The sequence below is a fragment of the Toxotes jaculatrix genome, chromosome 15 (assembly GCF_017976425.1).
Source record: "Toxotes jaculatrix isolate fToxJac2 chromosome 15, fToxJac2.pri, whole genome shotgun sequence".
Classification (NCBI taxonomy): Eukaryota; Metazoa; Chordata; class Actinopteri; family Toxotidae; genus Toxotes; species Toxotes jaculatrix.
Window position 1 is genome coordinate 3,272,861 of NC_054408.1, and position 25,070 is coordinate 3,297,930.

The window sequence follows — 25,070 nt, forward strand, 5'->3', positions numbered from 1 at the left end:
TCACTGAATAATTCAGGAGTTTGATCACAGGTCTGTGTGTGTGTGTGTGTGTGTGTGCGTGCGTGTGTGTGTGTGTGTGTGTGTGTGTGTGTGTGTGTGTGTGTGAGTGAGAGAGTGTGTGTGTGTGTGTGGGGGGGGGGGGGGGGTGGGTGTGTTTGTGTGTCATCACATTTGTGTAAGAGAGAAAGAAACCCATTTTCACACATGGAAAGAGGAACCTCAGATAAATCACAACTACTTCTGTTTTCACCATAACACCAAACTGTCTTTAAAGATCTGTCTCTCAGTTTGGTTTGAGTCATAAAGGTTCCAGTTCACCAAAGTGGAATCTCACTGTTTACCTCATCAACAATGTCCTCCTGCAGGGCAAGGTCAGGCTGTCCCAGGTCAACACTCCTCCTGTTTTCCTCTCTTCCAGTGCCTGGTCCTGTTAATCAATCAATCAATCAATCAATTAATCAAACAATCAGTCAATCAAACAAACAGGTAGTTACACAGTTCATTACTCAAGCGATCACACAGATGTTAAAACACTGCGATTCGATTCTGACTTGGTTAAAACTGCACAGTGTTATTATTGGATTCAAGGTTGTGTTCTGCAGTCTTGAGTTAGGATTTATTTTTGACACGTTCAGATTTTAAATAAAAAAAAACAAACAACTATTGCAAGTTGCTGGAATGACAGAAGAATCTCACCGGTTCATTCCTCTCCTGTAGGAATGTGAACATACCGAAAATGCTGCTGAGCAAAGGTTTGTTTTGCTTTTTCTTTACTTGCAACAACATTGTCAGACTTGATCTGCATAACATACTAAAATGATCCACAACTGATGGAATGGAAAAAAAAAACCTAAAGAAGAATTTATGTTATGCTTTGAAATGTGGGCGTCTGTGGCAGATTTCAATCAGAGCTGTGTTTTGCTCTGCACGGTCTCATTATTCTGCTGCTGAGTGAACGAGTTTTCTCCAGATTTATGCCAGTGGAGCTCAGCTTGTGGTCTCGGTCCAGCTCTGACTTGTCAGTAACATGTTATTACTGTGGCTTTGTTTATTGTTGACCTATTTATTTCTGCCTGTCTTACCAGTCTTCTTCTGTTTGTTATTGGGGAGTTTCTTGACGGAGCTGCCGTGACTGAGGCGGCGGACCGGACTCGTCAGCCATTTTCTCAGAGTGTTTCCAGAGCGCTTGGGACCAGGAGAGCTGGACTGCAGTGAGCTGAGGGATGGCTGCGGCTGAAGGTTCGCCACTGACTCGGTTTTCCCATCAGAGCCGCTGACAGGAAAGTTTTCTGAAAACAGACAAAGTTTACGTTAGTATGATCTGATTGGCCTTCGGTAGCAGTTACAATTTGGTCTGGCATTAGAGACAACTTTCTTGATTCTTTGTTGTGTTTGTCGTATTTACAGACTCACTTTGTGTCTTCTTGATTAAAATCAATTATTAGATAGTATAATACAAGGGTAGGGTATTTTACATCTTTCTCCTCTACCTAAATTTCCATTAAAGGTCCCTTGTTTTGTTTTTTCAAAGGTTCAAATCTCTCCTTGCACAGGGTCACAATGTGAGAAAGGTCTTCATGGTGTTTAGTAGATAAATAAAGGATTTTCTTATCTGCCTCCTTCACATTTTGTCGCCTTGCTCCACTTGCTGCTATGTTGTCACTCACACAGAAGTTGTGTGTACTCTGTGTACTCGGTGTTTGACGTCTGCAGTCATGTTAGATAAGCAGACAGGAACACTAAGCTTACTTATCTGTCATTAATCACATTACTGCCTTAAAAAAAAAAAAATGATATCAGCTTGATCTCTGTGTGCGTGAGTTAGGCTCTGACACCCGAAACTGACCATCAGTTATAACAGCGGCTGAATGTCATATCTCCAACACCAGTAATCGCTCTTCACAACTGCATTCTGAGGGGAAACATTACTTTCAATTATAATAGTGATTTTCATGGAATCATGGGCATCCTTAGCTGAAAGTACCACTATTATCAACCAGCCCTTATTTAAATAAGATATCTAAGGGTCACATTACAGAGCTGAACTGAAAGAATAAAGCTCTGTGCAGTTTAATGGATCAGCTTTACTCATCAGTATGTAATTAAAGAATCTAAAATTAGCATTTTAACTGGTTAAAATCGTCTGTTGACTCGTCGTAAATGAGCTGCAGATGTCCCTCATGTTATTCTTAGTTTTTCACCATTTAGGCACGTGCTTTTATTAATTATGTTCAGGCACAACAGCATCATGTGTTGAAGGGACGATAGCACTGTGAGACCCAGATGAGTCTCTTCATCAACAACAAAATCTGTACAGCAGCTGCTCTCATGTCACACACGCCTCATCATCTAATAATACTGTCAAGTCAAACGCGTGCAGCCATGTTGAAGATAAACTCCTTCTCCAATTTTTAATTCAAATGTTAAAGCAAAGGCGAAGCATTTGATTGCATTTAAAGATCACAAGGGAGCACGAAATAAATGTGTGCTAACAGATGTGGAATGCTGACTCTCTCACTGAGACTATATCACATGTGTAAAATCACAGAGGGTGATATCAGTTTGAACCACTCGGACCAGTTTGGCTTGTTGTAGTTTAGAGAAAAACAGAGGAATGTTGTCATTTCAAAGTGTGTGTGTGTGTGTGTGTGTGTGTGTGTGTGAGAGAGAGAAAGAGTCATGTGTGAGGAGTGTGGTGGATCAGCTGCACTCACACACAGCTAGGAGCTATGGGCTGCAGCTGCTGTGGCTTTGGGTATATATGTGTGTGTGTTTCAGACAGGAAATGAAAGGTCGAAGGTCAACAGGATCTCCTGAGGAGTTCTGCCGTACTATGAGTGGTTTTATATTTACCTTAATTTCTCTTCCTATTCATGTCCTCCCTCCTCCACCTCCTACCCCTCTTCATCTCTGATCTGTTTTTTATTTGACTGTCTACTACTTGTACACAAACGTCTGTTGCTGAGCTGGAGACACCACAGAACATGTGATATTCTGTTACTTCTGTGATAATGTTTCCTGTACAACCAACAAAAACCACTTTCGCTTCCCAGATCAGAGCAGGTCAAAGGTCAGCAGCGCCAACCACACGCAGAAAGACCAGGATGTGTTTTTGTTAGTTACCTTCATTACATTTTTATCTATTGAATGAAAAAGTAGGTATAGTAAGGTTATTTATTTAAAAATATTATTGGGGGGCATCTGTGCTGCTTCACCCAAACTATAATGTCCAAATCAAATATTTGATTTTTTTTTTTTATATAACTGCCTGACACTGAGCTTTTCCTGAGGTCCCCTGACTCCCACAGCCCTTCTCTTCATTTTGTGCAGCACTATGGGTTAATGAGTCTGCATTAGTGGCGGTGTTAGTTGTTATCCGACTGTGTCAGCAGTGTGGCAGAGATAAAACTCTCTGCTGAAAACAGCAGCCAAGGTCACTCAGAGCTACTGAGGTGCCTCTTTTGCTCTTTTTCTCTCATGAAACACAAACTTGACAAAATAAAAAAAGATGGCACTGCACAGAGGTGGACTGGGGGCACATAGCATTAATGCACATATCTTCATAACGTCACTGAATTGGCCCAAACTGCCATCGAAAAACCACAACACACAACAGTCTATGTGGATCCATTGCAATAGACCTGCTGGTGAAACCTTACAGAGCCAGTGCATGCACCACAGGCACTATATACAGTATACTGTATTATACATAATGCAATTTCTGTTTTTGTACTTCTTGATCTATAATATCTTATTTTGTGTATTCAGGTTTTCAGAACTGTGAAAGAATTCCAAACCAACACCGTTTTGACAAACACAAACCGCTATTGGGAACATGAGCTGTTGCAGTCAGTCACATGGTCTCCACATCACGGTTCATTTCCAAGAATGCCTGTAATGTCTGCTTTTATTCATTTGTTACAGTGTGAAAAACTACCAGCTAGTGATCAGCTGAACGCTGGAGAAAACTTTTACTTGTATGTATCGTAGCATTTTGGCAACATTGCTTGATATCAAATAGTTGGCACTCAAACTGATCACATTCACAGTACATATCTGTTACAGAGCATACGGCTGTAGTATCAATCACAAAGTTATTGGCACCACCTTCATTTATTTCCACTGACCAGGACACCCACTGTGCAGACATCAGGTCAAAGCAGGTCTGCACACAAGGTCGCTCTTTCACTCCCCTGCTGTGTTTGAGTTTGTTTGAGACAGAGACCGCAAGCAACCAGCTCTACTAGTTAAGTCCACAGCTAAGTTGACCCATAACCACTGGTTCAGGTTCAGGATTTCTCCCGACCACCGCTTCACCGCTGCTTTTCACCCTCTCACTCTCTTCCCATTCACACACATCTGTCGTCAGAGTGTTTCAGTGGTTACTCCCTGAAGTGCTATTGAGCAAATCCAGCCATGTGTTCTTAAGAGAGGGAAACATGTCATAGGTCACCTGTTCACCTGTGTGTGTGTGTGTGTGTGCTTTCAGTACAGAACCAGTGTTAGTCATGCAGTGGCCTTGACAAATGGCTGACAACAGAAACTCATTAAGGACTTGAGTGCGCACACAGGCGCGCACACACACACACAGCTGACTGGTATGACGTCATTGCTTTAACCTCCCGTCTTCCAGAGAAAATACGATGGTGCAAAAATATGATGCTGAGAAAACACACAGGTCCAGTGAAGCTTTTAACCTGCGAAGCCCTCCTCCTCAGCAGGTGGAGCCACTCAGTTGTTACTGTGATGGTTCAGTTATCATCAAATGACTAAAGTATGGAATCTTGGTTAAATAACAAGAGGCTGTATGTAATCAAAGTCAGAGCCCATCTACTGAGGAAGGCCATGGGATGAAGCTGAAAGCTTCAAAAACACCAAGAAAATGTTGAAATAATTTTTTTTTTTTTTTTTATCAAGCTTACAATGCATACTTTTCACACTCCACTGCATTTCATCATCACTCGTCATCAGCCAAACTATTTCATCAGCTCGTGATGTGTCTGTGTCTCCAGAGAGCACATTCCACAGTTCCACTCATGATAAGGAGGAGGAATGAGGAGTGCCGGGAAGGAGGGAACGAGGTGAACAAAGGTGCCAAAAAGTCAGACGCGTCGAGTCTTTCTAATGGGATGTCTTCAGGTGCCACATCGGTGTCACTGCCGCATCAGTCCCGATCTAATCTTTGTTTCTGATCAACACCATCAGGCTAACAGTTCACGTTGTTATTGGCCTGATATCATGTGGCTTAAGCCCTGCACTGCAGCCACTAATGGATGTAAAGGGTCTTGGAATTTAAATGTTCAAACTGGACTCACTGGTTTTTTTAAGTCATCTTGCATCTGTTCCCAGCACAACAATGTTCTGATGCTACAGTCAGGCCTCTTACAAAACACGTTTTGAACTTTCACAACACTCAACACTTGCTATGGTGTTGAGTGTACTGACCCTTACTACATGGGGGATAACAGAAAAGGTTAGAAGTCTCCTCGATTAGACAGAGAAATTAAACTTGACAGTAGTCGCCCTCAGTCATCCCCAGCTGACGTAAGCTAACACTAACGTAAATGTTATGCTGTTGTAAATAGTAATGGTCAGGGAGTGAGTATTGCATCCTGGGTAACAGTGAACAGTGTGTGGACAACAGAGGACTGCAGTGTCACACTGACGGCCAAAGTCAGGTGAGACCAAACAAGGAAGCTTTTGTTCTGCCGCTGACAGAAAAGACAGACTGTCTACTGTTAAAATCCACATCACTCACTATCTCTAATCACACACACACACACACACAGATCTGAGGTCCACTCTGTAGATACTAAACCAGTGGTCTGAATGCAGCAGAACAGGGTTTTTGCGCTCTCTCTCTCTCACACACACACATTTTATCCATGAATGGTTCTATTGACGACAGACTATAATGAAACTCACAACACACACACACACACACAGATCATCTCTCCTCTCTGAATACCTGACTTCCTGTTTTGTCTTGTTTGGCAGAAACTTTTTGAAATTGCTGGTGTGTATCTGCTCCGACCCCTGAGCCAGGCAGGGACTCAAACCTCCAGCTGATCCTGTGGCAGAATCTAAATCTGCTTGTTGAGCTAAACATGGGACTCTGTTCTCAACCAGGATATTATTGTTCATCCAGAAATGCGAGAACAATTAGCTTTGCTTTTGTTTTGTTTTGTTTTACTTTTCTTTGCTCGACTTAAAAAATGTGTGTATTCATTTATTTCCTCATACATGAGATTGTTGTGTCTCCTGCTTTACACAGAATAAAATTTGTGTGGTATTTGTAAACAGACTATGTGAAAAACACGTTGCAGTTGTCTTTTCCTCTGCCGGCCTACTCTCCTCCCATCATGCTTTTTAGTCAATGACAGGAAGTGACAGTAATCTGGGAAGATGACATTCCTCTCATACCTCACTCTCTCTTCGTCCCCTGTGCCTTACATATTTGACAACATGTACAACCACACTAATTACACAAACAAAATTACAGACTGTGTAACTTTGGTACCACTCTAACAATAAGACCTTTTTTTTTTATCCACTAAGAAACAATACCAATGTAAAATTTAGCCGCGTAGGGCTTGAAATCATGTGACAACATTTTCCAGCTGAGGGAAAAGATGAATTTGTTTCAAGCACAAATCAACTGGTTTTGATTTGATTTGATTTAACTCCATATAAATAAACATTTTATGCATCATTTTTCTTTCAGCACTTCGTCCTTTCTTCTTCTTCATTTCATTGTTTATTTTATTATAGATGTGTTTATCTACAATGGCACTGTAGACACAAAGATTAAGACTTCAAAAACAATTTGTTTCCTGACACACAAATGAGTAAATACAGAATAATTTCCAGTCCTCTCAATTAGAACATCATGACCTGAAGTTAGTCACTATGACCCTGTTTGTTACATATTGAGGAATTTTAGAGGAAAAAAAAAAAAAAAAAAGTTGAGTGACTCCAAAGTTTAAACTACTATTTTTCATTCACCAAACATTTAACACTTGAATTTTACCTTATAAAGCCACTGAGAGTGAATGGTAACCATTCCTTTGTGTGGGATTTGATGGCGTTCACCTTGTCTCTAAAAACTATTTGGTTTCAAATGCAGAGCATTTCAATTAGACCAGAGCTGTTTATGCAGTGTTTATAGCCTGATACAACCATACACATCCTGTATGGACGCCACATTGTCTCACCAGCCATATTGAAACTGGACGACCTTCTATAGTATGTTTCAAACATTCAAGCGGTTGATGGAAGCTGGAATATACAGACCAAACTCTTATTTCCTGCATCCTCGGGTGAGTGAGGCTGTTTAGGAGACAGTATCTGTCCCTGCCGCTGTCTCTTTTCACCAGACACGGTGATTTTTACATGCAAACTGCAAACATGCAAAATGTTGGCTTTTTTTTTTTTTTTTTTTAAACTATATTCAGTTTACATCAGACACCAACACAGACTTGTCTGTCAACAAACCAGTGCTGACATGATAAGTCAGCTCACTCATAAGAGACATCATCGCGGCAACAAAGTCAAGCCTGTCCATCCACTCAACTCCAGAGTTCTCTCAGTTTCTCAGTAAAAGCTGCTCTCAGCTTGGTTGAGAGGAAGCTCTCAGGCCATTTAGGAGGAGGAGTCCTTGTGATCAGAAAGAATACTTTGCGAGAACATGCTAGAAAAACCCTCCTGTTCATGGAAGCTTGGAAACATAACGGGAAACAGTCTTGGAAACACCTCTATACTGGAAGAATGAAAGACAGAGCGATATTAAGACTACTTCCTTTTTAAAATTAAATTCTGGAGGGAAATGGAAAATAAGTAACAGTAACTAAACAGTAACAGAAACGGCAGAAAAACTGATCTTACTTCCACATTTCATAGCTGTATATCAGAACGATTATTTGCCTGAAGCTGGCATCTAAGGCAGAAGTGGAATACAAGACCTATTCTCAGTCACAAATTCATCTGCACCTGTTATTACATGTACCCCGCACTCACATTAAAGCTTCTGTTAGCACTGTGTAGGTACTGTCCTTTTTTTCAGTAGCTGTGTGCGACAAAGAGAGAAAACAGTCACATTTAAAAAATGTATTTACAGGAAAATAAATCTCAAATTAAGTCTGATTGTTGGGATGAAGATCGATTGTATGACTCTCTTGATGCTGATACTTCCACCTCTCAGAGTGACCACACATCCCCATTAAATGAGAAGTATTAAAGGACGAATATCATCCAAAACAGCTGCAAATCAGATGAGACTGAAAACACAAAGACTTAGCTAATGCTACCTCTGTCCATTATCTCTACTGTCAGAGTGTCTGTTTACGTGTGTGTGTGTGTGTGTTTGCCTCAGAGTCAGAGTAGTTTCCTGCCCATCTTCAGGTTTAATGGGTAATGGACGGGACGTAGGATCACTTTGCACCACCAACAGTCAATTACTCAGACACTGTGTGAGTGAGTGAGGAAATGCCTCTGTGTGAGTGTGTGTGTGGGTGTGTGTGTGTGTCTGGAAAAACATACAATATCAACAACAACAACAACAGTCTTACCCCTTCCTTATTTCAAATACAAATGCAGAACTGAGTTTTCAGTCTTGGATCAAATAATATAGTTTATGATTGTTTGTATTGTTATGTAATATTACATGCTGTAACAGACACGTCACAGGATCCAGGCTAACCAGCTGAGCTCCAATGCTAAAACAATGATGTAAGATTTATAAAATTAGTTTTCCATACATAAAACAGGCTAGGGTTACTGAGGAAATACTCTGACACTTTGGGAAATACAGAACTGGAAGCAGATGAAAGTCTCTGACACTGTTGCTCTTCACCAGATCCTTCTGTGGGTTTTTTCCTCCCCTATCAGAGCTCGTAAAATGTAGATTACATAGTATTGTAAAATACTGTATTACTGTGCTCAAGCCAACACAAATGTTGAGTGAAAGGAATGCACGTGCATGACTGCGTGTGTGTTACTTCACAGGAAGCCAAACACCAGAGGTGCAGTTTGAGACTATGAAAACGTTGCCACTGTCCATCACATGTGACCCTGACGACCTATGACAGTGACCCAAGCGGTTAAATCTCAGTGTGTCCCTTGGATGTGATCTCACCTGAGTTTGGAGCTGCCTAGTTGGAACTAAATCACCTTGGAAGTTCACCTTGTTCAAACAGGTCCATAGAAACCAGAGAAAACTGTTCTGATAAATCACCGAAACCAGTGTAACCAGTTCAGCCACATGCCAGTCTGCACGCCAGCCTATACAATCCCTAACAAGTTCAGAGTCTGTGGGGGCAAAGTCCACTGTCTGTCCACACACAGAGCTGAGTTAACCTTTAGCAAACCATAGCTGAACGCTAACCTGCACATACACACATACATGTGCTCTTAAAGCTGCAGTACATGGAGAACTGCTGCCCTCAGCCTTCAGGATGGTTTCAGCTAACTGCTAACCCAAAATACCATAACTGCCAGTGCTGCGTAAACTGGAGTCAACACAATAAAACCACTTCAAAAATCCAGCATACTTCAGCAAACACCTTAACTAACTATTCCCGCTGTTCCTCCATGATGGACACGGAGTTGGCTGATGGGGACAAATCCTAAATATGTAAAGTATGTTCTGCATTTCATATTTTAATGGCCGTACTGAAAGTACTTATTGGATTGCATCAACATTACCAGCAGTGGCTATATCTATATCACTTGTTATTCATTGAACTGACTTAAGCCTCAGGCACACAATGATTTTCATACTGAGTCAGGACTGTGCCATTTTTCAAACACACACTCAAGTCCTCAGTAAACAGTAAACAGTAAACAACCAAATACGCTGTTTGACAGTGCCTTTTGAAATGACTGCTCCAAAAACAAACGATACAAGTGCTGTGTGATCATTCTCCAGTGGGGGGGTCCGACATTTTTCTCTATCTGTCCGATTCTCTCCTCCTACTTCTTTTCCTTAAACTGTTATAGACCTCTTAATTACAACGTAGTAACGTAGTAAGTGTAGTAAGCGTAAAATTTCAAAAAGGTTTTGCACAGCCCCAACTTTTTTGTTCCAATATGAACTTTTTTTTTTTTTTTGGTCATGATCCATGATAGACAGCATCACATCAATAGAAACCAGTGTGGCTCTGTGGCTGTCTGTCTGTCTGTAGGGACAGACGGTGATTGGGTAATCTAAACAAAACAAAACAAATATGATTACTATAATGACTCCAGTAAAGTCAGCAGAAATCCTTTGATACTGGCTAAAGGCTCTGCCTTAACCTGCTACAGGAGACGCCCAAACACACACACATACATAAAAATACACACATGCCCCGTGCAGCGGCTGACTGAACTGCAGGAAAACAGATTGCTCAATCCAGCACGCAGACAAAGAGAGAAACTGTCCTCTTCCCTAAGTGTCTCTTTCATTTACCATCTCCCTCTCTCTCTCTGTCTGTGTGACACACCACTTCCTGTTTCACGATTCATTTTCAATTCAAATCAGTTTCCCCTGACATCAAGACAAGAATAAAAATAACAGAAAAATAACAACAGGAATGTAACTGTGTCTGTCCACCTCCTTCATTCAGTCAGTCACACACTCACACACCCCTCTCTCAGCTGAGTTGTGTAGCGAAAGCTGCTGGTGATTAGAAACCTGTTCTCTACTTCATTCCTCGGCAAGCGCACACACGCACACACAATATAAACTTCTGAACTTGTAAAGCATGCAGCACAAACACACATAATGTACACACACATGCCTACACAGAATAACAGACACTGATAAATGCCTGCTTTTACACACAGACACACACACACACACCCTCACTCACACTGGGTGTGTGTCTCTACATCTCGTCCCACCTGTGCCATTGTAGCAGCAGCAGCAGCAGCGAGCGAGGATCCATCCACAGCAACGCCGGCCTCGCTTCATCCTCGCTCACACACACATCCTACACTCACACTCCTCTCTCTCACACACACACACACACACATGTACAGGCACAACTCTTTCTAGCTGTCTGACTGGATCACTAACTGTCCGACCAACTCGTTAACCAGACTGACTGGGAGAGTACGTGCACACCAAGAGGTTCAAGTCCACACTGCTGAGATTCAACAGAGAGAGAATGGAAATGAGGTAGGAGGAGGAGATGGAGGAGGAGCCTACACACACACACCACACACACACACACACTCACACACATACTTACACACACACATATGTGTCTTTCTTTCTCAGACACAGCTGATGAATTTCCCTCCCTCACATATACACTTCAGTTCTCTAGAACAGAAGCCAGTGTTAATTATTTTGGAGGGCTACTTTCCCATAGTGGAGAGCAGGGACTCAGGTTCCAACACTGTGTGTGGTTTTCTGTGTGTGTGTGTGTGTGTGTGTGTGTGTGTGTGTGTGTGTGTGTGTGTGTGTGTGTCTGTGAGAGAGGGAGAAGTGACGGAGGGAATGTGTGTCTTAAGCCCTTTTCAGAAATCGACTTTGTAGCATAGCCGACTTCATCTATCTGTTTAATGTTTTTTTTTGTTGGCATTCAAACACGAGCTGCAATAATCAACCTTTGTAGCAGAAAACAATGAAACTGCTGAAGTACAGCAGCAGATTGTAGAACAACATTACACGAATGTTTCAGTCACAGCCGGAAACCGTTTTCACAGAAAAGGTTCTGGTAAACCAACCCGTCCAGCACCACACCGCAGACGGGCAAAGTTAGAGACTAACCGGTGAACACAGTAAAGAAGTTAGCAGCTAAAGAGCCAGACGTTTCTCTCAGGAGTTGGTAGAGTCTGAAACTGAACCGTCTACAGAAACACGACTCCAAATGAATGATAACATTGATCTATATTTGCTGAATTTATAAACAGGCAACCGATTTAAACAGATTTTGTAGGAATCACTCTGTAAGCCACCGGCATGAAAAATGTATAATGATGGTCTGTTGATTATGTACTTTTTTTCTGAGGGTCTGCACAGTGAGGGGAAAAATGAATGAAAGCCCTTTTTGTAAACTCACCAACATGACAATAATCTCATCTACAACTCTACAACAAGTGCAGCAACATCATTTTCTTTGTACAAGATGTGATAAACATGTAATACATCTCTCTACTTGCATTTAACCTTGTGATGCTATACCCTTTACACTATTATCGTGTTGTGTTGTACAGCATTAAAAACAGGAGAGTCTTTATAAGCATCTAGAAATACAGAATGATGAGCTCTGTCTGAAAACTCACTAATACATGATGGTCATCAGAAAAATATTTGGAAAAGCCGATCTCAGCTTGAAAAATGTCATCTAAGGACATGTCACCTTACTCCACTATCACTCAAGTAAAATGTTTATTTCTTTATCTCATGTTTATATCATATCTCATGCTAGACTTGGATCAGACTGGCTGGCCTCACTTAAAAAAAAGGGACATCTATTCTGTATCTGAAGGAGCAACGGACTGTAAATGCTCCCCCTGCACTTGTGTGTGTGTTTGTGTGTGTGTGCACCTTTGTGGGCAATGCAGCAGCAGGTAAGACAACACACATGCACTTAGCCTAGATAAAGTGCTTCCAGCAGCTCTGTTTCCCTGCAGTGTCCCATTTTATACACAGTGCACTTCTACTGATACTCCACAGCAAGAAATACAGGAAAAGACTTCTGCAGCTATAACTTCACACTACTAGAAAAGTTAGTTATAACTTCAGTCTCACACAGCGCCAATTAATAATTCCCAAGTTCTTTTAAAGTTGATTACAATCTCATAATAAAAGGACAAATCTGTTTAACATAAAAGAGAAGGGAGACGAGCAGACTTACAGTATAACTCTTAGTCACAACTCTGAACTATATGATAATGATAATAAAACTCCTGATGAAAGAGTTACAGCTCTCAGTTTTATCTATTTTAGTGACTTCAAAACTCCATCGTGACTGATTTTCAGTTCAGTTAACTTTAGAGCTTCAATGTCTTCACAGTCTTTCAGAGAGGACAAGGAGACCTACTTTACAGAGCAGTCACAAGACTCAAGACACGCACGCACGCACGCACGCACGCACGCACACACACACGCACACACACACACACAGCAGGCAGGGCAGACAGTGGGGAGAGTCTGAAGCTGAACCACACAGAAGTTTATATCCAGTCCATTTAATTAGCAGTGACTCTTTAGGGTTAATTAACAGTTTGACTCATTCATTAACAAATAGAGAACAGTTCATTAAATAACCATCAGCCTCCAGTCATTTCAGTGCGGAGGAAGCAGACACAGGCTCTGCCTAATTCTGCATTTATACCATCATACAATTAAAGTTTCACGGCACAACTGGCATAATGCATTCAAGGCTGAAAATGGATGGTTAGGTCTTTTTGTTCAGTAAAGTGTTACATGTCTATCTGCTTGACATAATAAAGCTAAAGTCTGTGTGTGACATTTGTTCAGTGTGATATACACCTGCTGCTGACGAGCACCTGAACGTGTGGTGCACAGCAAAATACTAGATTGGTAAAATAAGCTAATGGTGTGATAATAAAAATTATTTTCAAAGGTTTGAGTGCAAAAAGCTGCTGTTGAGCCTTCTTGTAAAAGGCCAGCATGGCCTGGTTCTGGGGAAAGAGGTTCTGAAAGACATTCTGGATTTCAGACCAGCTGAGGTCAGGGTAAGTCTCTGTAGCTAATGTTACCTTAAGTTCAGCGGTCACGGTTACAATTTTAGTTAAAGGTCAAAGTAACACCTGCTTCAGTTCATAGTGCACATTTGATTTCTATGATATCATAAAAACATTTTATAACACTAATCGTCAATTAGCCATGACACGCACCTGAATATTTAATCAATGATATTTAAGTAATGCATATTCAAGTAATGAGTTTATGCTATTTGAGGGTCACTAAGGTTACATGCAGATATTTCAGACGAGTGACAAAGACAATTGATGTGTAACTGTTCCCAGCATTTACTGTAATGACGTCATTATTCCCGTCACGTGGCACAGGCCTGCTCCATCGAGTCAAACAACATGATGCAACCCTGCAGTCAAACATCAGGATCACCTCAGTATTTCCTAAATATCTTTTTAAAAAAAGTGTATGCGCGATTGTGTGTTTATTTCCATGTGTAGCGGTCGCAGATGTCTGATTTGCATGTCTCTACAGAAACACAAAACATCCTTCTCATCAGCGAGAGCAGGAAACACACCATGGCGGCATCAGGCAAATCAGCTGATCTCATGCTGTGTGTGTGTGAGACACTACAATGAGGAGAAGTCTCCCACACACACCCAAACCACCTCCCTGATGTTTATAACTCTTAGCAAGAGAAAAACGGTAAACTGGGTTGTAGTAGCCTCGTTACACTAGGAAAGCAAAAGGCCAGAGTTCTTTTAAGGTAAAAAGTTCTGTAAACACAACAGTTCTGTAAACTGTGACGAGAACAGTTAAATCTATGCGGACCCACTGTCCTGACGCAGGATGGTTCCCAGAGACTCTAGAGACTGATCTGAGCTCTGTGTTGTTTGTTGAAGACGTATCATCTCTGGCTGGGACACGTGAATGTGCATGTGTAGCCGTATGGGGACAGCATTTGTTATTATCATGACGAGGAATCCCTTTTAAGTGATGCAGGTTTTCTATTATAACCTACAGCACTGATGCGTCATGCTTTAGCTGTTTAGCATTTTCCAAGGAAAATAAATCCTTGGTCTACATTTTTAAAACCGAGAAATATGTGTACAATTTATCCTGTAATGTGCTGGTTAATCTTTCACACTCAAGGAGACAACTGAGTGTTGCCCAGTTGTTGAATGTAGGAGAAATTCCCAGGATGCATTCTGAGAAGAGCTTCACAACATTTACCAGTATTTATGTGAAATAACTGAATCATCAAGAACTCAACCGGAATGAATCGATTCGACTCTTCGAATAGCTGTCGTTCTTGCTTCCATCTGCCACATTAAAAACATCACTCTGGATTCTAAGTGAATGACTAATGATTTCCAGCATTCACTTCCTCTGTGCTGTAAAACGCCCACAACGCAACGAGATGAAATCAGCTCCTCCTAATGCAGTCTCACAATGAGAAGCTGCAGCCCAGCGTTTCCCATCTCAGCCCGAGCCTGTCCTGCATGTCATCACACCCTGATAACAAGTACAGAGGGGAGGTGTTTAAGCCACCCTACAGCACCCTCCGGAGGACAGGACAGGAAGACTTTAATCTGTGTGTGTGTGATATCTCAGGAGAAGTGAAGCAGTAACCACAGCAACCGTACTGTGTCATGTCATTTCTTTGGTGTCTCTCATGTTCTAGTCCTATGTACAGAGGTAACCACGGTAACCATGAAGAATGAGACAGTGGCTGTGTCTCCAGCCACCTCCTTGTCCACTCATTCACTACTCCCTGCGTAACAGACAGTCAAAAGTTGACTCAGCAGTGTGCAATAAATTAAGATTTCAGACACCATCACTGACAACTGCACCAAGGTTGTCAGTGATGCCGCTGCATTGTGGGTCCTTTGTGTTCCATTGCACAGTTTCAACAAACAACAAAGGTGAAGAGTTTCCTGATGGTGTCACGCAGGAAACGTCCTCTCCACGTGGTCAGACTCTGGAAGCGTGTCACTGCACACAGGCACCTTCCATTTTATTTATGTTAGACATATTTAAATATCTGCTTTGTGTCATCCTCAGTAAAAAATAAATAAAATGTATATATAAATGATTTTTGGAGCTCTGTATAGTTTGTCTGAGGGGGATTTCATAGATAAAGCAGAATGAGTTACATATATATTGTAGTGCCCATATCTCACCAATAGAGGTCGATACAGTTCAGTTTACATGAAACGACCTGATTAATGAAAAGCAATGTTCTCTACTTCTGTCAGCCTAATTAATAATAAAGACATGATGAACATGATAGAACTGAAGGTTACTTAATTAATTTTAGTGGCTCAATTTCAAATTCATATATAAATCTATATAATTTCTACGCTTTTTTCCCACCGGAGTGTCAGCATAAATCTAGGAAACACATCACAGCTGGACTTGGTGGTCTGGATTCCCTCACTTCATAAAAGACTGAAATCCATCCAATCAGGCCGCTTTGTGGCACTTTGAAGTGGAAAGGCTCCACGCATTGAATTAGAGCATCTGAGTGTGTGACGTCTGACTTGTGTTGGGTTTTCACATTTATGCAGAAAACAAGGACTGTAGCTCACAGAAGCTTTCACTTCATTCATAACTGTGCGTTACGTTCAAGCTTCTTTTTAAACAACACGTGTGCATATTACTCATCTTCAATCCCAGCAGTTTATTCTGTTTCTTCTTCCATGCTCATTAACACAACTACATTTACCTACAACGCACCATGAGGAACATTCTGACTTGACTTTTACAACAGAGCAATAAAAAGGATTTAAAACCAAGTCAAATCCACTGATCTTTAAGCCACAGATTAAGTAGAAGTTCAAAGTTCATTTGGACTTCCGGTCTGGTCTTCCTACCTTTTCCCGAGCTGAAGAAACAGTCCATCTCCACGCTGGAGCGTGAGTGGGACACGCAGAGTGCAGAGCTGGGAACCAGTCCTTCCTGTGGCGGGCTGCGGTCGGTGGTCCGGACCAGACACCAGCCGGGCCGCTCGCTTGGCCGCTCCAACAGCTCGACCGTCTGACCTGGAGAGAAGAGCAAACCCCCGTTTTAGAGTGTTAACGTCAGACAATCTCATTTGATGCATTTTAGTGGACACTTTTCACATTGCATTGTGAAAAGTGCAAACTGAACCCTTACACTTATTTTAGCAGGCTGCCGTTTTACCCAAACTACCTAGTCTTTGGATTTGACTCCTAAAGCCAAACTATGATTGAACACAGTCAGCAAAGCAAGCTGATCCAGACTAAACCGTGTGAACGAGAGGAGGAAAAGGAAAAGGAGGAAAGAGAAGTTTCTCTCACCTGTGGTGACAGACATCTCTGTGCTGCATCCTGCTGTGAAGTCCTGAAGGACGACTGTCAACTCACAACCACCAGAGAGCTGCAAAAACAAAAACGATGAGACATTTGATTAGACTTTTCTCAAAACTCTGTGTAGTCAGTGTAACAATTTTTTTTTCAACAAAGCGATTTAAAACTATGCCCTGTTTGTGTGTGAAGCAAAATATGCAAAACGACCTTGTCAATACTTCAGTTATTAAATATAAACTCTAATATTCTTAATTTACATTTTATCTTAAAAGAATCTGCTGCAAATTCACCTGACGACAAACAAGGTGAAATTTAATCCTGCCCAGAGTCAGGATTGACACCTGTGTTTACACAATAAACACTGAATACTTCCAAGCAGAAAAATTATTAGTGCATAACTCAACATGTACTTGATGTTCATGTACCTGTGAACTTGGTGGTTGAGCCTGGAGTCTCTCAACACTCAGCTCGCTTAGTAAACTTTTAGATTTAAAAATGTCAAAACCCTAATGGCTGCTTTTTACTGTTTGCAGAGTTGAATCTCCTGCAGGCCGGAGGAACAGGATGAGTCAGCAGGTATCCCTGACTTTTCTTTGGTTTTACAACAAACACTGAACCTTAGAGAAAAAGAGCTGAACCGAACATGAAAAAAAAAGCTGTGAGACGAGGTACCAAATCCTCATCCTGTCTAGAAAGCAACCAAGGACAAAGGACTGCTGTGCGTTTTCACACACTCACTGTTGCTGCCAACATTTCCATGTAATGTAGGAGTTCAGTGTGAACCTGAACCATTTCCTGACCTGGAAATGATAGAAATGAGTGAACTGCACTTGCACAGATAAACAACAGGAAGGAGTCAATCAGCTGTTACACATCTATATATATATATTGGATTGGCTTTACTATTGAACTTAAATGGGGGTCTGAGATGGCTAAATGTGGACAGTGTAGCTGTTAATATAGTCAACAGGACAATTTTTAGAGTTAATGATTGATAGAACGTGATAAGGAAAAAACTGAAGACGTAAGCTACAGCTTTAGTCATAGTGTTTATGGTACATGCTGCAGACTGGACTCTCATAATGGCTTCATAAACCTGTTACATAATCAGAAAATTGCTTCACACACAGAGACACTTTATAGAAATATAGCTGACGTCATCCTTTTGAGGTGTGTTGGCCTTTACTCATATTAAACTGAAACACCATATGAGTTAGAACTGCAGCTGAAATATGTTTCGGGAAAAAAAAAAAGATCTGATCTGACCTGAAAACCTGTGTATGGTATAAACACAATGTCAGCTGATGGGCTGTTTATACCTTAGTGTGGTGTGTAGCAACTAGTGAAGATAGACATATCAACACATCACCAGGATCTGTCCCATGATTTTGTTACTGCTGATATTGCAGAGCTGGAACTTGTTTTTTTTTTTTTTTTTTTTACTTCTTTCTCACAAACATACAGAAGTCACACCGGCAGCACAATCAGCCATTTCCTTCTCCTCCAGCATCCCTCTCTTCCTCTATCTGCTATGTCTGCTTTACTCTTGTCTTGGAAAATGTCAGGGAGTGTGTGTGTCTCTGTGTGTTTATGTGTGCGTCTGTAAGCAGGCACTCTTTGCAAGGCTAAAGATCTCCTAGCAACAAGGACCCCTGTTTCTATAAAAGGTACAGGTGACTTTATACCTGACAGATGGCTGTCACACACTCACACACTCACACACTCACACACTCACACTCACACACACACAGCGTTGAAAAGCCTTGAAGACTCACGCAGGTGTTTTCACTTTTTCTAGCTGATTAGACTTCTGCTCAGGTTGAAGGTTGAACTCTGCTGGAAACACAGTGACGTCACCAAACTCTGCATACTAATAAAAGTTTTGTTCGCTCCATTTCTTGGTGCAGACATGATGCACGCGACGTTACAGCATGGGTAGGAAAATCTCCTTATATGGAGAGCAGACAACATATGACGCAGCAAGTGTGGTGCTGAACCTAGCAGCTGATACCAAAGGGCAGCAGGTAGTCAAGATGCTGTGGTTATCTTTAAACTTTCCACAGCTTCTACATGTTGGCAGTACCTGCCTGTACAGCCCTGATCTTCTCAGGACTGTACAGGTAAGATTTGTGATAACACCTTTGCTAACTACAGGGTTGCTGAATATGAATGCTGTGTTTTGGATGCAACAGAGACAAGCAGCAATATAACAAACTGTAAGTGAGTGATTATTAAAAAAAAAAAAAGACTTAAAAGTCTTTAAAAACCAGCGCACATCTCCAATTTTCAGCGAGGAAATCTTTAAAATATTAACAAATATAAACAGAGTTTGGTGTGACAGCACTTCCGGTTCCTGACTGACTGAACGTTGCTATCAGCTATCCCACTTGTTAGTGTTGTTGCCTTGGTAGTGCACATCCATGAATTTGGCAGGTGGAGATTCAAAGGCAGAACTGAAGGGAGGAGTGTACATTCATTCTCTCGAATCACATACTCCTCTTTCAGTGTCTTTTAATATTGTAAAAATATGGCTCAATACAAAACGAAAAAGGTCTTGATATCCAAGGTCAGCAGATATTAAATTAGCCATTTTATTAGTAGTTCACATTTGTTGAATGAAGACACATAAATGTATTACCAACATAAAAACTTTCAGCGCGACAGAAGCTCCCAACAGAGCAACCGCTCTGCTCTCTTCAGTGCCACTCTAATCTGATGGCCTTGTTTGTTTGTGTGTTTGAGGGTGTGTCCTGTGCTCTAGTGCTATCTGTCATATGACGCATTTTTGTGCACTGACAACACAAACACACACACACACACACACACACAAGCTTGTGATGGTCATATGTTAGCGGAGGCAGATGGTGTCAAGCAGAACAAACATGCTTCAGCTCCTTCTCCTTCCCAGCAATGGGTGTATCTGCTTGAATGTGTCCACAGCAGCCATTTATTAGCCCAATATGCTGCTAAGTTGATAAATACTGAGCCATGGTTTCCTTCAAACACAAACTATCCCCATGAGCACATGGACACAAAGACTCTTTCTAACGTTCCTTGAGAAGAATTGACTTTGACAGTGTTTACAAAGCTTTGTAAATTCAGATAAACTCTAAACTTGCTGCAGAAACTACTTTTGCATTTAAAAAGACAAATTCATGTAGCGGATGAGGGGAAGTGATGAAAATCAGCAGATCTGTTCCCTTTAATACTGATCTACTCCAAAACACTGCAGACAAACAGCATTCACTGAACGTGCTGCTGTCCACGCTGGCGTTACAGCCGTCCCTATTCCCTCCATGCAACATGCACACATCAATAGAAAAGACACTGGAGATGGTTGTTTTGAATCATCACCAGAAAATCACCACAGTACAGTAAATGACAAATGACAGGGAATGGAAAGAAAGAAAGAGTGTTAAAAAAATGTGTGATGGCTTCAACTGGTCAGTCTCATTCATTAGTGCAGCGAAAGAACACAATTGGAAAGGCATGGAAAAAAAAACAAAACAAAAAGTATAAATCAAGATATAAAATAAAAACTCGTCTGCAATGTAGGCCATAGAAATTACTTTTAATCAGAAAAATTTTAACTGTCATATGATTTCTGTCTCTCTCTCAAACAAACTGCTGAAAATGTATTAGTGCTCTATCAGCTGCCACGGAGTGAAAACTGTACGCATAAACCAAGCGGAGTGACAGTGCATGCTTATGTGGAAATATTTTTGATTGTCAGGGAGCGCCAGCCCTGTCTCCAAGGAATCACTCTCATATGCAACTGATTTGCAATACTTACATTCACTGGCAACGTTTTGTTCCAGTGCGAGAAGTGCGTGCCATGTTCTTATACCACAGCGTCTGACTTCAACATCGGAGAACCGAGGTTCATGTTCTGTCTTGTGCATAGTCATCAAAGACAACAATCTTTCCCTAAACTTAACCGAGTTGCCCAAACACAAACATAAAAACATTAATCGTGCTTTACTTGCCAGAAGCAAATATTGTAGCGGATGAAAATGTCAGCAGCAAATATTTAGAAGACATGAAAAAAAATTTAATACCTCAGCAAAACATAAAGGTGTTTTTGTGAGTGAGTGTATGTTACATAGCCTTCAGATGCATGGGTTTCAGGGAGAAGATGCTGGACTGAACACAGCATCTTCCTGGAGTGGAACCCAGTTTGAACAAAGGCCAACAGCAAATAAGCCTCTATCTTTGGGAAACTCCTCTGTGTATATTACTGTCCTTAGGATAAGAACCAAGTCTGAAAACCAGTGTGGACTATTTTGATATTATGTTCAGTAAATACCGGTAAGTGACAGTGTGCTACTATAGACCTGGAGCTTTTGCTCAATGTTGTCTTAACTATCAACAAACTCTACCGGCACCACGCATCATTAAAAAGCAAGCTGGTTCAGACAGAGCAGTTACATTATGATGCTGCCGTCCATATGTTTACACAGAGAGAGTGCAGACATCTACACACTGTAATGCACAAACATGACCGCACACATGAGCTCATCATGTGACCGTGTTATATTCTGATGACATGTAGAGCACCGATGCTGCGGTGCAGAGTTCATCATACTGACTTTAGCGGTAAGAACTGTAAACAGGTGTCTGGTGTTTGTCCACATGGATACAGCATCACATAAACCAGTCAAACCAGTGCAGCATCATACTGGTCGAAAATACATCTGAGCCACTGTGTCTGAGCTCCAGTCTAACTGCACACTGTGAACAATTATACTGTTTTGAAGAAAACACAACTGAAAAAGCAGGTAAAGTGTAGACACGGTTCCACACAGTTTAGAAAGCAATCGAAACCAAATCTCCAGCTGAGAGTCAGGGCAATACTGAAAACAACTTTATACAAAAAATATATGCATGGGATGGGACGGGCTCTGTGTCTCCTAGATATAGAAATAGGACACGTTAGCCTTAATATCTTTAAAAGTTGATGATATGCGACGGCTGTGTAACTATTTTGATGTGTTGTGCCATCTGGAAGCCAAAAATCTCTTACTGAAACACATTTGCTTTATAAATAACTGATTTCTTAGGCAGGAAGAATGACACAAACATCCCACAGCTCTCCTCAGAAATCTCTAAAATGCTGGATCATCCACTGAGGTTGCACTTCAGCAGAAATTCTAAACTCAGCCTACGGTAATACTAACTAGGTTACGCAAATTGCAGTTAACCTGCCCATTTTTTAACAGCATAAGATGAATTCCCAAAATGAAAATGGCCAAACAATAACAAATGCATTAACTTAACACGAAGCACATCAACGAAATTCAGAAATTTAGAAAGTTTATAGATTTTCAAAATTTTACAGTGTCCTTGTCTTAACTGTCAAAGCTTGTCTCGCCTTGTCATCAGAGCAGAGCCAAAGATTAAACTTTGACTGTTAATGCACAAACTACGTGCTATAAAGCTGCAGCTGGACTGTACTTCATGTGCTACTGATCGTGGACAGTAGTGTGGACACAGTGTGGTCCATTCAGTCAGATTCCAAATGCAGGAAATGTGCAGCGGTAATCTGAGCGACAACATTAAAACAGTAATAACTTCTCTGACTTCTTCTCAGAACAGCTGTGCTGTGCTCATGCAGTCGAAAAGTTCCATAACACAGTGAGTCCATGAGTGTGTTTACTCTGTTTATTCACTGAGTCTGCTGTATAATCTGAATCAAACCGACTTCAATTCAACCGTCTGAAGGCTCACATTTCATTTATCCAGTCTCTCTGTGGCAGCTAATGGCCTGTTTCCTGTCTCTCTGTCTGTCTGTCTGGCACACACACCCTGTTTAACCATTAATCTCCCCCTTACACACTCACACACACTCCTTACTGCAGTCCGGTGTTACAACACGCTAAGTGAAACTCAACAGCACGTATGATCTGGATTAGCATCTGAATCAGTGACCAAACCTCAACACTAACCAAAGAATAAACCTCAAAACACTTCTCAGATTTCAAAGTCAAATTAAAAAAGCAGAGGGCTGTGAAGTGTTGCTTTTTTATATATATACACAACAATCTTCACATTGTCCTCACATGAAAACAGCATTTTACAATATGTAAGCAAACATCAAAGGACGTTTAAGTGAAAAATCACACAGAGCTTGTCTTCATACAAGAGCTGTCTTTTCTCTCAGCAGTTCCATTCATGCAGAGAATCAAGTCAAAACAGACGTTTGTGTGCAGAGAGGATCTGAAATAGAGTTTGGAAGGACTAGGTCAGGATCAACAGGACTAGGTTTATTGATAATATACAAATTACTGGTATAGTATTGGTCTATGGTAGTATACAAAAGTAGAAATGTCTGTTTGTTGTGATCAAGCTGCAAACAATTAAGCAAAACAAAGTGTGCAATGTCTTTTTTTTTTAAATTTGGTACCAGCCTCAAAAAAAAAAAAAAAAAGACAGAAGTAACATGACAAACACAAGAGAACAGTCAAAAATGTCCAAAAAATTAAACTTTAAAGGGACAATGTGTAAGAAGACGTCAACTGTCGAATGCATACTGCAAACAAATAGGGGGCACTGAATCACCAGGAAGCTGGGGTGTCTAAGTTGGAAATTCCAAGTTTCCACCGGCCAGCCCTCTCTGTGAACCTGTCACACACATGACAGCGAGCTGTGTGTCTGTTCAGGGACGGGGCTCACCAACCAATCACAACAAAGCTTCAACTCTCATACTGAGCTAATGTTAGCTTGAAGCTCAGTTGCTAGGAATAATGTTTTCCTCGCTGGTTTACCTTACAATCGGATTACGTAACTGGTAGGTTACTGTTAGACTGACAACGATGATTTCACACCCAGTCTGTCCAGTCAAAGAGACAGGGAAGACGTAGCGGTGGCAGGAGTAAATAGACAAGAGGTCGAAGAACGAGAGCGAGAGCAGCAGCAGCATCGATAGCTGAACTTGAGGAAAGAGTGGAGGAATGTAGCCGAGAGAGGACGCAACTGGTTAATATCCTACTCACAGTTTCTATTTGTTCATCTGCTCGCGTTGGACTGAGGGTAAGACTGGATGCTACCGTGACGCACTGTAGCCCCTTGAGGTACAAAGTAGTATTACAAGACGGAATGGGGCTAGCTGCATGCTAACTTTGGTAGAATCCTCTGCGATGCACAATACATAGACGCCTGCATGTCAAACACTTTGAATCCAGTGACACATTTTTGATCAACCTTTGATTTTACTGCAGTTTTTATTGCAGCAGTTTTAATTCTACCGTAACAAAACAGGCAACCTGAGTTAGACGTGACAGCGGCACCTCCAGACACAGAGTTTAACAGAAGAACAACACGTCTGTGATTATAAATAGTGGTGAAAGAACAGATTGTTTAATACTAACCAGTGATAACTAGTATAATTTTAGCTGCTAGTACAGTAGAGTACAGTAGAGTAGAGTAGAGTGGAGTGAGTAAGCAGCTCGTGTATAGTGTGTAGTCCAGCGGTTTGTACTCACTCTGCTGCTCTCTTTGAACAGTTTAAAGCTCATCCACTTTGGCATGTCGACCTCTCCTCTTCTGTCTCCCTCTCTCTCTGTCGCTCTCTCTGTCTTTGACAACTCCCTCGTTTGTGTCTTTGCCACACACACAAACACGCCCTCACACTCTCTCTACCCCTCTCTCTCTCTCTCTCTCTCTCTCTGTGAGAACAAACAACCATAGCTTTGTGTTTGAATGGGAATGGCACTCTCCTTGGTGTGTGTGTGTGTGTGTGTGTGTGTGTGTGTGGGTCAGTGTGTTCACTCCCACTCCCTGGAAGCTACAAGTGCACTAAACCACTTTCAACTGCAGGGACCTCTTGTGTGTGTATGTTTGACACAAAAGTCATATGACCAGCAGATGGCTACTGTACGGCATCAGTCTGAACCAGACACCGACTGCACACACACGTGTAAACAACTGACAGCCAGTGTAAAAGAGAAGAAAGCAGAGAACATCTTCATCTCAAAATGACAAAATGCTCTGAGAAACATTTAAAAGAAGTCTAATATTACTTCCAATGTCGTCATATTAATAGATAATACTTTTTGTTACACCAGTTTGATTTTAAAAAAAAGAAAAGA

General features: G+C 41.3%; 1 protein-coding gene across 1 annotated transcript in view; it reads right to left on the minus strand.

Moving 5' to 3' along the window:
- kalrna (kalirin RhoGEF kinase a) overlaps window positions 1-25,070 on the minus strand; it is a 113,512-nt gene that overhangs the window by 21,192 nt on the left and 67,250 nt on the right. The window contains exons 39-42 of the mRNA XM_041058131.1: window positions 16,975-17,053; window positions 16,528-16,695; window positions 1,083-1,289; window positions 342-427 (exon numbers count right to left, since the gene is read on the minus strand). Coding sequence (XP_040914065.1) covers window positions 342-427; window positions 1,083-1,289; window positions 16,528-16,695; window positions 16,975-17,053 — 540 coding nt within the window. The remainder of the gene's footprint in view (window positions 1-341; window positions 428-1,082; window positions 1,290-16,527; window positions 16,696-16,974; window positions 17,054-25,070) is intronic.